The sequence below is a fragment of the Antedon bifida genome, chromosome 8 (assembly GCF_963402885.1).
Source record: "Antedon bifida chromosome 8, ecAntBifi1.1, whole genome shotgun sequence".
In the NCBI taxonomy this organism is placed as follows: Eukaryota; Metazoa; Echinodermata; class Crinoidea; order Comatulida; family Antedonidae; genus Antedon; species Antedon bifida.
Window position 1 is genome coordinate 1767319 of NC_136233.1, and position 12335 is coordinate 1779653.

At 35.0% G+C, this 12335-nt stretch overlaps 2 protein-coding genes across 2 annotated transcripts in view; both read right to left on the reverse strand.

Annotated features, from left to right (window-relative positions):
- Window positions 1–17: 17 nt before the first annotated feature.
- LOC144849525 (cilia- and flagella-associated protein 90-like) lies at window positions 18–2246 on the reverse strand. The gene is made up of 3 exons (XM_078706458.1): window positions 1998–2246; window positions 948–1064; window positions 18–522 (listed from the first exon to the last, which is right to left on the reverse strand). The coding sequence occupies exons 1-3, from the start codon at window positions 2145–2147 to the stop codon at window positions 358–360; spliced, it is 432 nt and encodes a 143-aa protein (XP_078562584.1). The 5' UTR covers window positions 2148–2246; the 3' UTR covers window positions 18–357.
- Window positions 2247–3081: 835 nt separating this feature from the next.
- LOC144850794 (uncharacterized) overlaps window positions 3082–12335 on the reverse strand; it is a 31665-nt gene continuing 22411 nt past the window's right edge. Inside the window, exons 31-45 of the mRNA XM_078708235.1 lie at window positions 12228–12311; window positions 11673–11915; window positions 11296–11463; window positions 10849–11016; window positions 10104–10439; window positions 9595–9762; window positions 8916–9167; window positions 8005–8172; window positions 7260–7511; window positions 6054–6226; window positions 5484–5558; window positions 5066–5230; window positions 4519–4747; window positions 4102–4242; window positions 3082–3869 (exon numbers count right to left, since the gene is read on the reverse strand). Coding sequence (XP_078564361.1) covers window positions 3660–3869; window positions 4102–4242; window positions 4519–4747; window positions 5066–5230; window positions 5484–5558; window positions 6054–6226; window positions 7260–7511; window positions 8005–8172; window positions 8916–9167; window positions 9595–9762; window positions 10104–10439; window positions 10849–11016; window positions 11296–11463; window positions 11673–11915; window positions 12228–12311 — 2832 coding nt within the window. The 3' untranslated portion in view covers window positions 3082–3659. The remainder of the gene's footprint in view (window positions 3870–4101; window positions 4243–4518; window positions 4748–5065; window positions 5231–5483; window positions 5559–6053; window positions 6227–7259; window positions 7512–8004; window positions 8173–8915; window positions 9168–9594; window positions 9763–10103; window positions 10440–10848; window positions 11017–11295; window positions 11464–11672; window positions 11916–12227; window positions 12312–12335) is intronic.

A 12335-nucleotide genomic window follows, 5' to 3' on the forward strand; every position in this document is an offset into this window, starting at 1 on the left:
CATAGTACTGTAACATATACTGTCTTATAAAAGGTTTTTATTTGTTCATGTAATCTCTCTTTGGTGCGTGACAATAATTGATCAGTAACACCACACAGAGGAATAAAAAAATGCAATTTCTGTACGTCACAAAAACAAAACATTTTGATCTCTAATCATACAAGGTCTCTTGTGTTGTTACTGACATCCTTTGGTTGCTACATCTGCAACCAAATTGATGTAGCAGTTCAGTAACAGCTGCGGCATCAACTTGATGTCGAGGTAGAAGCTGTCTGAAAACTACCCTTGGCTTTATCGTAGATGCTCTCTCCTTTGCCACTGAAATGTTGTAAATTTAACAGTACTACATCTGATATTTTACATGCCTTCCATATCGCCCTCTATATTCACGCCATTTCTTCGGTAGAACTCAGTTTTAACATGTCCAACTCTGACATGTGCTCTTCCTGGTGGGTCGTTGAAGAGTTCTAACTTGTGCCCATAAACTGAAGATGATAAGGTTGGCACATCTTTTACCTGTTCCTAAAAGAACAATAAGAACTATTAAAAACTTTTGTTTAAAATTTCTTACACATCCAACGAGCATAAACTCGCCAATTACAGGATGGATGAACTATTTTGTAATTTATCATGGTTATAAAATAAGTCTCATTTGAGGCTTATGGAGTGGAGTTGAAATAACATAACATGAAATAACCCTGGCACAAGGTCAGGATTGAACACTGGACCTTGGGATTGGAAAGCAAGCATGTTAACCACCAAGCTACAGCTCTACTATTATGATAATATAATAAATAACTATACAATTTTTATTTAAATTTAAATGAAGCCTTGTCAGGTTAAATGAATGGATCAGTTGCAATTGCATGGTCACAAGACAGTGTTTTGTAATTGTTCAAAAGATCAACCACATTCTTCCAACTCTTTCAATCTGTTAATTTGCATACCTCTTCATTGACGTATAGACCTCTCAACTTAGCATGTTCCCGATCACATCGATGAAGTTTGTTGTTGTAGCCTTCTTTCCAGTTAAACAGTTGATCAAAAGTTGAGTGTTCACTTTCCTAAGGAAAAAAAAAGTTTCATGTCTCAGTATATATGTGACAAAAAAATGTGATGTGTCCAAATATGGTAGTGTGACATGATGTCATTGTGTCCATATATGGGCACATAACTTTTTTTGTCACATTAAGTTTGATAATCTAGATAGCTTAAATATAAAAGTTTAAAACATACATAAATGTATTAAAATATTGAAAATCAGATTCAAGGAAATATATATCATTCACTAATTAATTATTGATCAGGCAAATAAAAATATCTAAAAACCTATATAGGCCTAAATATGCAGCTGAAGATAGGCCTATCTAGGCCGACTGGCTATTAGTATTACAATGTAAACCTATATAGGCCTAAATATGCAGCTGAAGATAGGCCTATCTAGGCCGACTGGCTATTAGTATTACAATGTAAACCTATATAGGCCTAAATATGCAGCTGAAGATAGGCCTATCTAGGCCGACTGGCTATTAGTATTACAATGTAAACCTATATAGGCCTAAATATGCAGCTGAAGATAGGCCTATCTAGGCCGACTGGCTATTAGTATTACAATGTAAACCTATATAGGCCTAAATATGCAGCTGAAGATAGGCCTATCTAGGCCGACTGGCTATTAGTATTACAATGTAAACCTATATAGGCCTAAATATGCAGCTGAAGATAGGCCTATCTAGGCCGACTGGCTATTAGTATTACAATGTAAACCTATATAGGCCTAAATATGCAGCTGAAGATAGGCCTATCTAGAGGCCGACTGGCTATTAGTATTACAATGTAAACCTATATAGCCTAGGCCTAAATATGCAGCTGAAGATAGGCCTATCTAGGCCGACTGGCTATTAGTGTGACAATGTAAATGAAAATGTTGAACTGATAGCCTAATATTACCTACATTATTATGGTGCTTGTTTAAAGAATTAAGTCCCAATACTTACCAATTCCTGTGTACTGTTAAACACGGTGCGCTCAGCAGGCTGTTTGCGAACTGTTGGCACGTAACTAAAGGCCGATTTAGCCGCTAGAGGTTCACCTTTATCCATCAAACCTGGATATTCACCTAGTTTTTTAGTACGTTGTTTTTCCATTTTACTTTTTAGGCCTAGAGTTCTTGTAATTTGAGTTTAGTTACGATTCCCTACCACCACCGCAGGGAGTGAGCAGCTAACTTACACTGGCTTTTTGTTTCTATGGTAACAGTAATAATTAGATAAGTCTCCTTGTGGTTGATGGATTAAAGAGGGCGGCAGACTTGTTCTGTGTAAAAGTTTTCATTTTGACGACCGCGAGACGTAACAAACAATCCAGGTTGATACATTTTAATCAACGAATAAACACATTAATTATTTGAATCATGGACACAATTTTGTCCCTGTTCGAACCTATACTTACTTGTTTCCAAAATTAAGCACATATTATGTATATAATACGCTTATTTACATTGCGTAACAAGATTTTTAAAGCAACACTCTCTCCACTTCTCCAGAAAAATTCAAATCTTAGACTTTCACAACAGACGACCTTACTTAGGCTATTCCAAACAAAAAACAGCACATGTGTACTAAAAAGTTGTTTTTAGTTTGTTACATATACAATTTTCATTTTGTTAAAGACATGTGATGTCGGTTAATTGTTCAAATAATACAGTATTTCGAACATCTTTTTTTGGTATATTAAATATAGGGTCTTATTCACTTCCCCAATGATGATTAACCTCTCCTCCTAGTACTAATGGGTTCTTCCACGTAATACCGTTACGATTGGTTAATTGTTTTCCCAGGGTAGCGACAGCACGCGCGTAACGGAAGTGTGTACGCGCAGTAAGCTACTTATCATGAAAGGGAATGAAAAAAAAATAGTGGACACACATTTTCTCTATAATTTATTCAAAAAATGTTCAAACCATGAGCATAACTCATCTAATAAAGTATTTCATTATTCTTACAAATATATACAAAAGAAAAAAAGGAAAATATGTACATCAAATCATAATACTTTACTGGAAAAAATATTTCATATTTTAAATAAAATAATATATCTTAAGGCACTTATTCAAGACGAATCAAAGTTCATAGTGAAGGGAAACATTTAATATTACTGTTATTACTAATTTCATGCTGCTGTATAATAAAATCTTATCTTATATTTTATCTTTTAAAAATATAAATGTTCAATTTTTTGGTGGACAATTCTGTTCTATTTAAATTTTAAGTACAAGAACATTTAAGTGTTTTAAAGTTAAACTTTATTAACAAACATGTTATTACAACACTGTACTGCAAATATTAAAATCTATAAAAATGTATATACAGTTTTACAAATGTACATATTATTCCTTTATGAAAGTTATCCCAATTTTGGTTTTGTTAGCTTGGAATATGGAACTCCTCAACTGCCAAAAATGATACATGTGAAATCACACAGTGCTATTATTTGCCCCGGTAGCTGCCCATATTTCTTTATGATGCATTGATGGAGTAAGAGTAGTTTGTCTGGGGTCATGCATATTGTACTTGACGCTGGCAAAATATGTACTTGCTAAATAAATATTATTATTACCAATATCCAACCAACAAGGCATCTAAATCATAAATATTATCTTAATCGTTGGTAATCCTCTTTGGTGACGGTGTTTGCGACGTTTTTTCAATGTGCGCCGACAGTTCACGCACCTTCCCACACCAATACTCGCTGCTTTGCTGAAGTTGAACGGACAACTCACCAACACGCTGTATCCAGTAGGCCTTAGCAAAGCGGTCTGGATCAGCCAATGCTATTTCATCGGTTGTCATGCTCCAATTAAGGTCGGTCTGGTTAAAAAATATAAAGTTTTGTTCAAATATATCATGTAATTGAGAGAACAAACAAGGTGCCTTTTATTAGGATGAAAAGTGCAGTGCAATGGTTTAATAAATAAAATAAAAGTGGATAAATTGTATTTGTGATCTAGTAATAAGTTGGCCCCTTAAAAGAGGTTTGAGTGCATAAGGTGTAGTTTTTTTTACGGTAAAACGAAAACAACAGAGGCATGCACTGACCTACCCTTTCCTTGCTAGCAGACTTCTGTAAGCCTCGCTCTAAAGCCGACGCATACGCCGAGTCCGGCAGGATGGACGTGTCAAGCTGGCTTTCTCCATTCTGACGAAGACTAGCCTCTTTCAGCTGGTACTTCATTGCATCAAGCTTCAAGAAACATTTTAACATTTTTATTTGGTAGAATTTGCTTTTTATATTATAGAAATCAGTGGCCATATTCACCAATCACACTTGGGCTAAAGCTCTGTCTACACTATCAAACTTTATGTGACAAACAAATGTGATATGCCCATATATGGACACAATGATGTCATATCTCTACCATATTTGAGCATATCACTACCATATTTGGGCACATCAAAATTTTTTTGTCAAACTAGTTTGATAGTGTAGACATAGCTTTATATATTATCATCTCTCTACCTGTGCTTTGAGGCTAGCTAATGTTTGCTCCTTGCTTTCAAGTTGTAAGTGTAGACTATTACGTCCAGCCCGCTCTCGTTCCAGTTCTGTACGCTGCCTTGAATTCTCCTTATTCAAAGTGTTCAATTGTTGATTTAACTGCTGGATGGAGTCTACATTTGCCTTCAGTCTGATGTGAAGATCTTCAATGGTGGCTAATTTGTTGGCTAGTTCATGTTCTTGATCGTTTCTGTGACGACAAAAAAAAGTGTTTTATTAGCCCTGTATTCTAGGAAAGGTATCCAGCACAGGGCAATTTTCAAATGTACTTTAAAACCTTCCAAGTACAATTCTGATCATTGTGATACCACATGTGTATGTATGTGTGCAATAGTACAAATGCGTATAACAATTGCTATATCTAAGCTCTGTCTACACTATCAAACTAGTTCGACAAAAAAAGTGTGATGTGCCCAAATATGGTAGTGATATGACATCATCATGTCCATATATGGGCACATCACATTTTTTGTCACATAAAGTTTAATAGTGTAGCTTTAAAACTTACTCGTGTTCCTGCAGTCTGTTCTTAAGTTGGTGTAACAAAGCCTGTTGATGTGCTGAGTGGTTTTGTAATGCTTTTAATCTTTCAGCTGATATCTTCAATTCTTCATTCTCAACTTTTAATCTGTTAACCATTTGGTTGAGGCTGTCAACTCTCTCAATTAATTGCCTGTGAAATGGAGTAGAAATATGATTAAAATGAAATAACTGTAGTATGATTTCATAAAAGTAGTTTCATTTGTCTGAGAAAAGAGATTGATTCTCATCTTAAAATTTGAAATTTTTTAAAACATTTTTTTTTATTTTTTAGGAATTATGTAACATTATAAACATACAGTAAACATTTTAAAGTTCAGATACTTGCTAATTTGGGGATATAATATATGTTTTATTGTATTATACATGTATATAAGTAAACCTACTCTTTTTCACTGTTGAGGGCACGGATAGATTGATTCTGCTCTCTTATCTTGTTGCCCAGTCTCTCATTTGCTTGCCTATAAAAGAATATAAATTTAACAATTGTTAAAAGTCAACATTAAAGATATATTGTCCGCTAAAAAAATCAGAAAAACAAATTTTTTTTTTAATATGCCATTTTAATGTCACATAATAGTTATTCACTTTCACCAAAAATTGGATCTAATAAAAAATTATTTACCTGATAAAACTGTAATTTAAAGCAAAAAATAGTCAAATTGGCTGCCAGCCAATACATGTTTTTGAATTTTATTTTGTCATTTAATAAGTGCAAACACTATTTTTTCAGGTTTTTTTTCTACGGAAGTGATTAACTTTGTTAACACTACAAAATGGCCTATTCAAATTACGGTTTTATTAATTATCATCTTTTATGTTTTTGAGAGACAATACATCTTTAATTATAAGCCAGATGAAGTTATTTGAACAAAATATAAAAATGTCTATTATTTAACTAAAAATGATGATGATAGCGATAATAATAAAAACGATGATAATGAATGATCACTTACTTTTGTTCTTGTACCCATGTGTTGATATTAGACACCACTAGCTCACTCTCCTGTTGCAGTTTATCACCACTTGTTCTGGACTCTTCCAGCGAAGCTCTTAGTTGGTCCCTCTCCTCTGTCGTCATTTGCAAATGATCTTGCATTGCCTCTAATGCTGTGCTGATTTTATTTGTCTATATTAAAAAGGTACATTGCAATTAGTACTATTGGGGAAAATAAAGCATGTTCGGTTTGCTCATCACTTATTTGTTTATTTTTACCTCCGCCAAGGAGGTTATGTTTTCACCCCTGTATGTTTGTGTGTGTGTTTGTGTGTGTGTTTGTGTGTGTGTCTGTGAACAGCCTGGAGGCCACAGTTTTTATCCGATTCGCACCAAATTTGGCAACAATGATCTATGACCAAAAAGCTCGGACGAGTTCGAATTTGAGGGGAAAAGGTCATAGGTCAAGGTCACAACTAACAAAAAACTATTTTACTGCCTAGAGACCACAGTTTTTATCCGATTCTCACCAAACTTAGCCACAATGATCAATGACACATCATATAATTGTGGTTAAATTTTGAAGGGTCAGGGTCAAAGATCAAGGTCCACAAAAAACAAAAAAAAAAGGAAATAAAAAAATAATTAAAAAAAAAAACCTCAGAGGGACTTGAACCAGCGATCTCAACTGTGAGAGGCTGGATACATAACCATTACACCACACTGTCATCCACAACTTTGTAGTGTGCAGTTAGCATATTTACACTTAGAATTAATAAAAACAATTTAAAAAAAAAATATTCAGGGGGAATTTTATGTAGGGGAATTTTACAGTAGGCGGAGGTTTGTACTCTCGGAGTACCCTCTAGTTTTTTATATATATTTAGGCAAATTGTAAAGAATAATCATAAGTGAATTCTTTCACTATCATTCTTAAAGGTGGCAATCCTGTTCACAAGAGAAGGCACCCTACATACATGAACAAAGTCTTAAACAATTCTTTGTGGAGCAGAGTTGTTGTCTTGAGAAAAATCCGAACATCTGATTGGATTTGAACACAGGACCAAGGGATTGGTAGGTAAAGTATCAAGCTACAATTCCACTTTTGACAATGGTATTACAGTCGACTCTCCCAATACCGCACTCTCTGAAAACCAGATACTCTCCCAATACCAGACATATTAGCCCAAAGGTGTCCGGTATTGGGAGAGTTGACTGTACATACCTCATCTGTCCTATGCCTTAACTTCTCAGCAGTAGATGCTAGTTCAACCTTTAGCACTACTATCTGTTCTTCCCTTGAGGCAAGCTCATGTAGGCTCTGTCTGTGCTTCTCCTCCGATAGCTCTAGCCTGTCTACTAGTTGTTGTAGCTTCGACTCGTGGCGCTGTACCTCCGTCTCGCTTTCATGGTTTAGTTCGTTGACCTTCTGAAGCTCTGTTCGTAGTTTCTTCATCTTGTCTTCGTACATCTTCACCTAAGGATGGTTAAATACGATGAAGTATTTAAAATAAATTCTCAGTTTGTCTTTCTTAAAATTCAAATTCAGAAGCTAATCAAATATTCGTAATTAGTTACAACCACATGGTTTGAAATGGTTGAATTTCCAACGCTTCAATTTAGACAATCAATGCATGATTTTGATGACGATGATAATGCATTTTTTTGGTTTTTATATATTTAGGCAAATTGCCAAGGATAACTATAAGCAAATTCATTCACTATCCTTCTTAAAGATGGCAATCCTGTTCACAAGACAAACATATACACAAGATGCTCTAGTCTTATTACAAGTCTTTGGGAGTGGAGTTAGAAATTAGAAAGTCATTAGAAAAAATCCTGACACTGACAGGACTTGAACCCAGGACCTTTGGATTGGTAGTCAAGCATCATAACCACCAAGCCACAACTCCACAAATGGGATAGAATCAGAACAACAACACGTAAAAAACAAAAATGATTACACTAACTTGTTGACTAAGTATTTGATTCTGTTGGTCAGCTTTGTTAAGCTCAGCTTGGACCTTAGCTGCTACTGAAGCCCTATCACCTAGCTGGTGCATGGCTTCCTGCTGCTTGCCTTGAGTCTCTGCTAGCTGCCTGTGAACACTGTCCAGCTGCATTCGACACTCTTCTAGCTGAAAATTAAATAAATCATTCATTTCTCATTTTATTTATTAAGCTCTATCTACACTATCAAATTTTATGTGACAAAAAAATGTGATGTGCCCATATATGAAGGTGATGATGTCATATCAATACCATATTTGGGCACAGCAAACGTTTTTTGTCAAACTAGTTTGATAGTGTAGACAGAGCTTTAGGCATTCATTCAGAAATTAATCAATAGTAATTTAAGGAAGGAATGAATTCAATCATAGAGGAAATAATTAATTAATTTATCTTCTCCATGGTTCAATTCAACTTTATTCAACTGAAACATTTACAGAAATGCAGTTGTGTGTTGACGGTACTGTATCAAATTTTTCCTTTAAAATTTATTTAATTCAAATCTGTCAAATGTTTATATATGATACAATATTATTTCTTGTCATTTTAACAACGAGGTACAAATGATACTTGGTTGGTTGGTTTACATTTTGATTTAGATATAATATACAATGAATAAAAAGAAAGAAAGCGTGTAACCAATGAATCTAAAGAGATCTTACGAACTTGCTATTAAATATGTGAATAGAATGATTGTTGGCAGCATTTAGTGTTTTGATTCAGAGTGATCAGTCTACCAGTTTAGCCAAGCTTAAAGAATTTATTTAGAGGGTGATCGGGATCCAGACAAATTTTATTTACAGATTTTAGGATGAAGCGAATATAATTCGTTAATAACATCAAATCAAATGCATGATTTATTTGTCATTACCTGTCGGTTTGAATTCCTGATCACTTCCTCTTTCTCCTCAGCCTCTAACTGAAAATGATTAATCAGCTCGTCGTACTTAGCTATCTCTGAGGTATGCTTCTGGGAGGCTGATTGCACAGAATCTAGGCTCTTTCTAGCAACTCTTAACTGGTTATCTCTTTCTGTTAACTCCTGCTTTGTCAGGGTTAGCCTCTGGTGGGCAGAGTCTAACTCAGATTGTAGCTGACTTGTGAGTGTCTCCAACTCATTTAGCTAAAATTCAAATTTATGAACAAAAGAGAAACGTAATAGATATTGTTGTATATGGGCTTATAACTGAGAATGTAGCTTTTATGGATGAACGATTTGGTTTATAAAAAATAAGGCTAATAACCGAGGGTAAGCTTAAAGGCCAATTCACACAGAAGAGCAGTAATGGTAAGCGGAAAATCATGTCCCACGTAGAATCTGTATCTATCCTGAGTGGGTAATTAAACAGTCATAAGAAATAACATAACTTCTATATTATTGTTTTCCGCCTACCATTACCGCTCATCTGTGTAAATTGGGCTTAAAGCTGAATGTGTACACAATATCTATTTTACTAGCGCTAACTTTATGCTTTGTAGGTGGGCTTATTGCTGAGGATCAAAATATAGTTGTATGGATCAGTACAATAATAATTTAACCAAAATTAAACCTTGTTCTTGTCTGCTTTGTAGTACTGTTTATTTGTGTTCATCTCTTGCTCAATTTCTGCTATTTGTTTCTTGGAGTTCTTCAACTGTAACGCCGCTTCTTGCCCCTGTAGCCTCTCATACTGTAACTCTTCTCGTGCTCGTTCCATGTTTTGTCGTTCATTCTCAAGCTGCAAGAAATCACACCAAAAAAAGTGTTATGTGCCCAAATATGGTAGTGATATGCCCAAATATGGTAGTGATATGCCCAAATACAGTAGTGATATGACATCATCATAGCCATATATGGGCACATCACATTTTTTTGTCACGTAAAGTTTGATAGTGTAGACAGAGCTTAAGATGCTCAATAACATTTTTCTTCAAAACCATAGTAAAGTAAAAGTAAAGTCACTGTCCGTTTTTGTTGTATATATGTAGTGAACAAGTGGCACATAGGACCTATCATCATGTACATTGTTTTGATGTTTGACTATGAATACGTAATTTATAGAGTTTAAATAGAACAAACCTTGGATTGTATCACTCTATTTTGTTCCATTGCATCGCGGTACTGGCCGTCCAAAGCACTTAATTCCTGCAGATTCTTCACCATCGCTTCTTTAGTTCCCTCAAACTCGACTTGTGTTTCATTCAACTCTTTCTTCAATCGTTCCATCAAATGTTTTTGTTCATTCAACTTAGTTTCTTGATCCTCGACTTTCTTCTTGTTAGACATCAACTCGGTTTGTAGACGTTTGTTTGATTGTTCGTGGCGGACAACCTGCGAGACATTACTACTTAATTGTTCTTGCGTTGTCTGCAGACTGTTCTCCATCAGCATAAGCTTCTCTTCATGGTGGGCAAGCTGTAATGGAAAAAGGCTCCAGTCAACTCTTCTGAAACTACTCTCCAAAAACGGGAACAATTCCCGAAAGATAAAGGTCGCAAACTATTATATTGTGGTTGCCTGAACTAGAATCCACCAAACACTTACAAATGTCCCTGCATGTAACTAGTTCCTAGCAAATTGAAACCCTTCCTACTATATAATTATCCTACTATTTAACTAACGTCTTTTAAAAGCAGGCAGGGTCTTTTTTTTTTATTCTATCTCTAAAGCTCTTTCTACAGACTAGTTTGACAAAAAAAGTGTGATGCCCAAATATGGTAGTGATATGCTCAAATATGACAGTGATATGACATCATCATGTCCATTTATTGGCACATGTTTTTGTTACATAAAGTTTTGATAGTGTAGACAGAGCTTAACATACCTCTTGTGCAGCATTTCTGTATTGATGTGATGCCTCTGTCAAGTCTTCCTCTGACTGTTTCAATGACACCTCAACTGCTTCCTTCTCATTTTCCAACTGTCTGGCAATTGTCTGTAGTTCTCTAATCTCTATCTGAGCTGTTTGAATTCTAGCCTCCAGATGCTCAATCTGAAAACAGAAAAAAATGCATATTGTTTCATTTAGACTCATTCCAATAGGTGACAACCAAGATTCTTTGGTACACAAATCGCAAACAACGAGATGGGTTGGGAGTGGATAATTCATTCATTCATCAGTGGAAAATTATTTCCATTTATTGTCCTTTGCATATAAAATATACATAGAAATTATGTTTGCTCTGAGATAAACAAAAACAAATAAATGAACTAACAAAAACGATTACAAAGTGTCACATCACTTTCGTAGAGATATATATTCAAGTAATACCTCATCAACTTTGGCAGCAGCGTGACTTTTCATCTTCAGTATCTCCTGCTGCTTTCTCTGTACCTGTTCATCTTTGGTAGACAGCTCAGCTTTCATCAAGTCTTTTTGTTTCTGTAAATCACTCATTTCTTCCTTCAATCTCTTTGCTTGTTCCTCTGATCGCAACAACTAATATTAAACAAAATACATGCTTTTCTAAAGCTCTGTCTACACTATCAAACTTTATGTGCCAAAAAAATGTGATGTGCCCATATATGGACACACTGTTTTGTCAAACTAGTTTGACAGAGCTTAATATATAATATGTTTTTATGAATAAACTAAGAAGATAGAAGACAAAAAATGGAGAACAAATTCAAGTTTACAAACAAACTTACTTCAGCTTTATATTTCTGCTTTGATGAGGTCACATTCTGCTGGACTTGTTGTAGACTCTGCTCCAGCCTCTTCACTTCTTTAGCGGCACTATTACGTTGCTCCTTCACAGAGGCTAATGCTCGCTCAAAGTCTTGACATTTCACGCGCAATTCCTTCAGTTCAGCTTCTTGCGCCGATGCCTGTTCCTGGTAGGCATAGATTTCGGTGTTTAAACTCTCAATATCACGATCACGACTATCAACCTATTGAAATTGATTTTATAAAAAACATGAGCAAACTAAACAGTAAATCTACAATATTCTATTATTTTGTATGTATTTCTGTATCAATCAATTTAGAAGAATTTGACAATTGTTTTCACTTACACTACAGCATGACAAAAATCTTCACAACGCTACAACACACTACAGGATCTTTTTGCATTTTCTTTTTCAAATTTGTGAAGTTGCGGCATTATTATACATGTGTGCCATTTCTAAATGGTGGTTATAATTCATTGCTTTTGTTGCTTTCACTGGAGTGAATTCAATAAGAAATTAAATAGTATCTACTACCTCTTGGTTTGTACAGCGATGGCTGTCTTGATAAGACACAAAATCTGTTTCCAATTTCCTCAATTTATCTTCCTGAGCTTCTCCCTAAATACAATAAATAATATCATA

Excerpts from the sequence above, each read along its gene's own strand:
- LOC144849525 (XM_078706458.1), bottom strand. The coding sequence starts at position 2,147 with ATGGAAAAACAACGTACTAAAAAACTAGGTGAATATCCAGGTTTGATG. Across the intron at positions 1,065-1,997 it reads TTAACAGTACACAGGAATTG|GAAAGTGAACACTCAACTTT; the intron begins GTAAGTATTGGG and ends TTTTTTCCTTAG. Across the intron at positions 523-947 it reads GTCTATACGTCAATGAAGAG|GAACAGGTAAAAGATGTGCC; the intron begins GTATGCAAATTA and ends TTGTTCTTTTAG.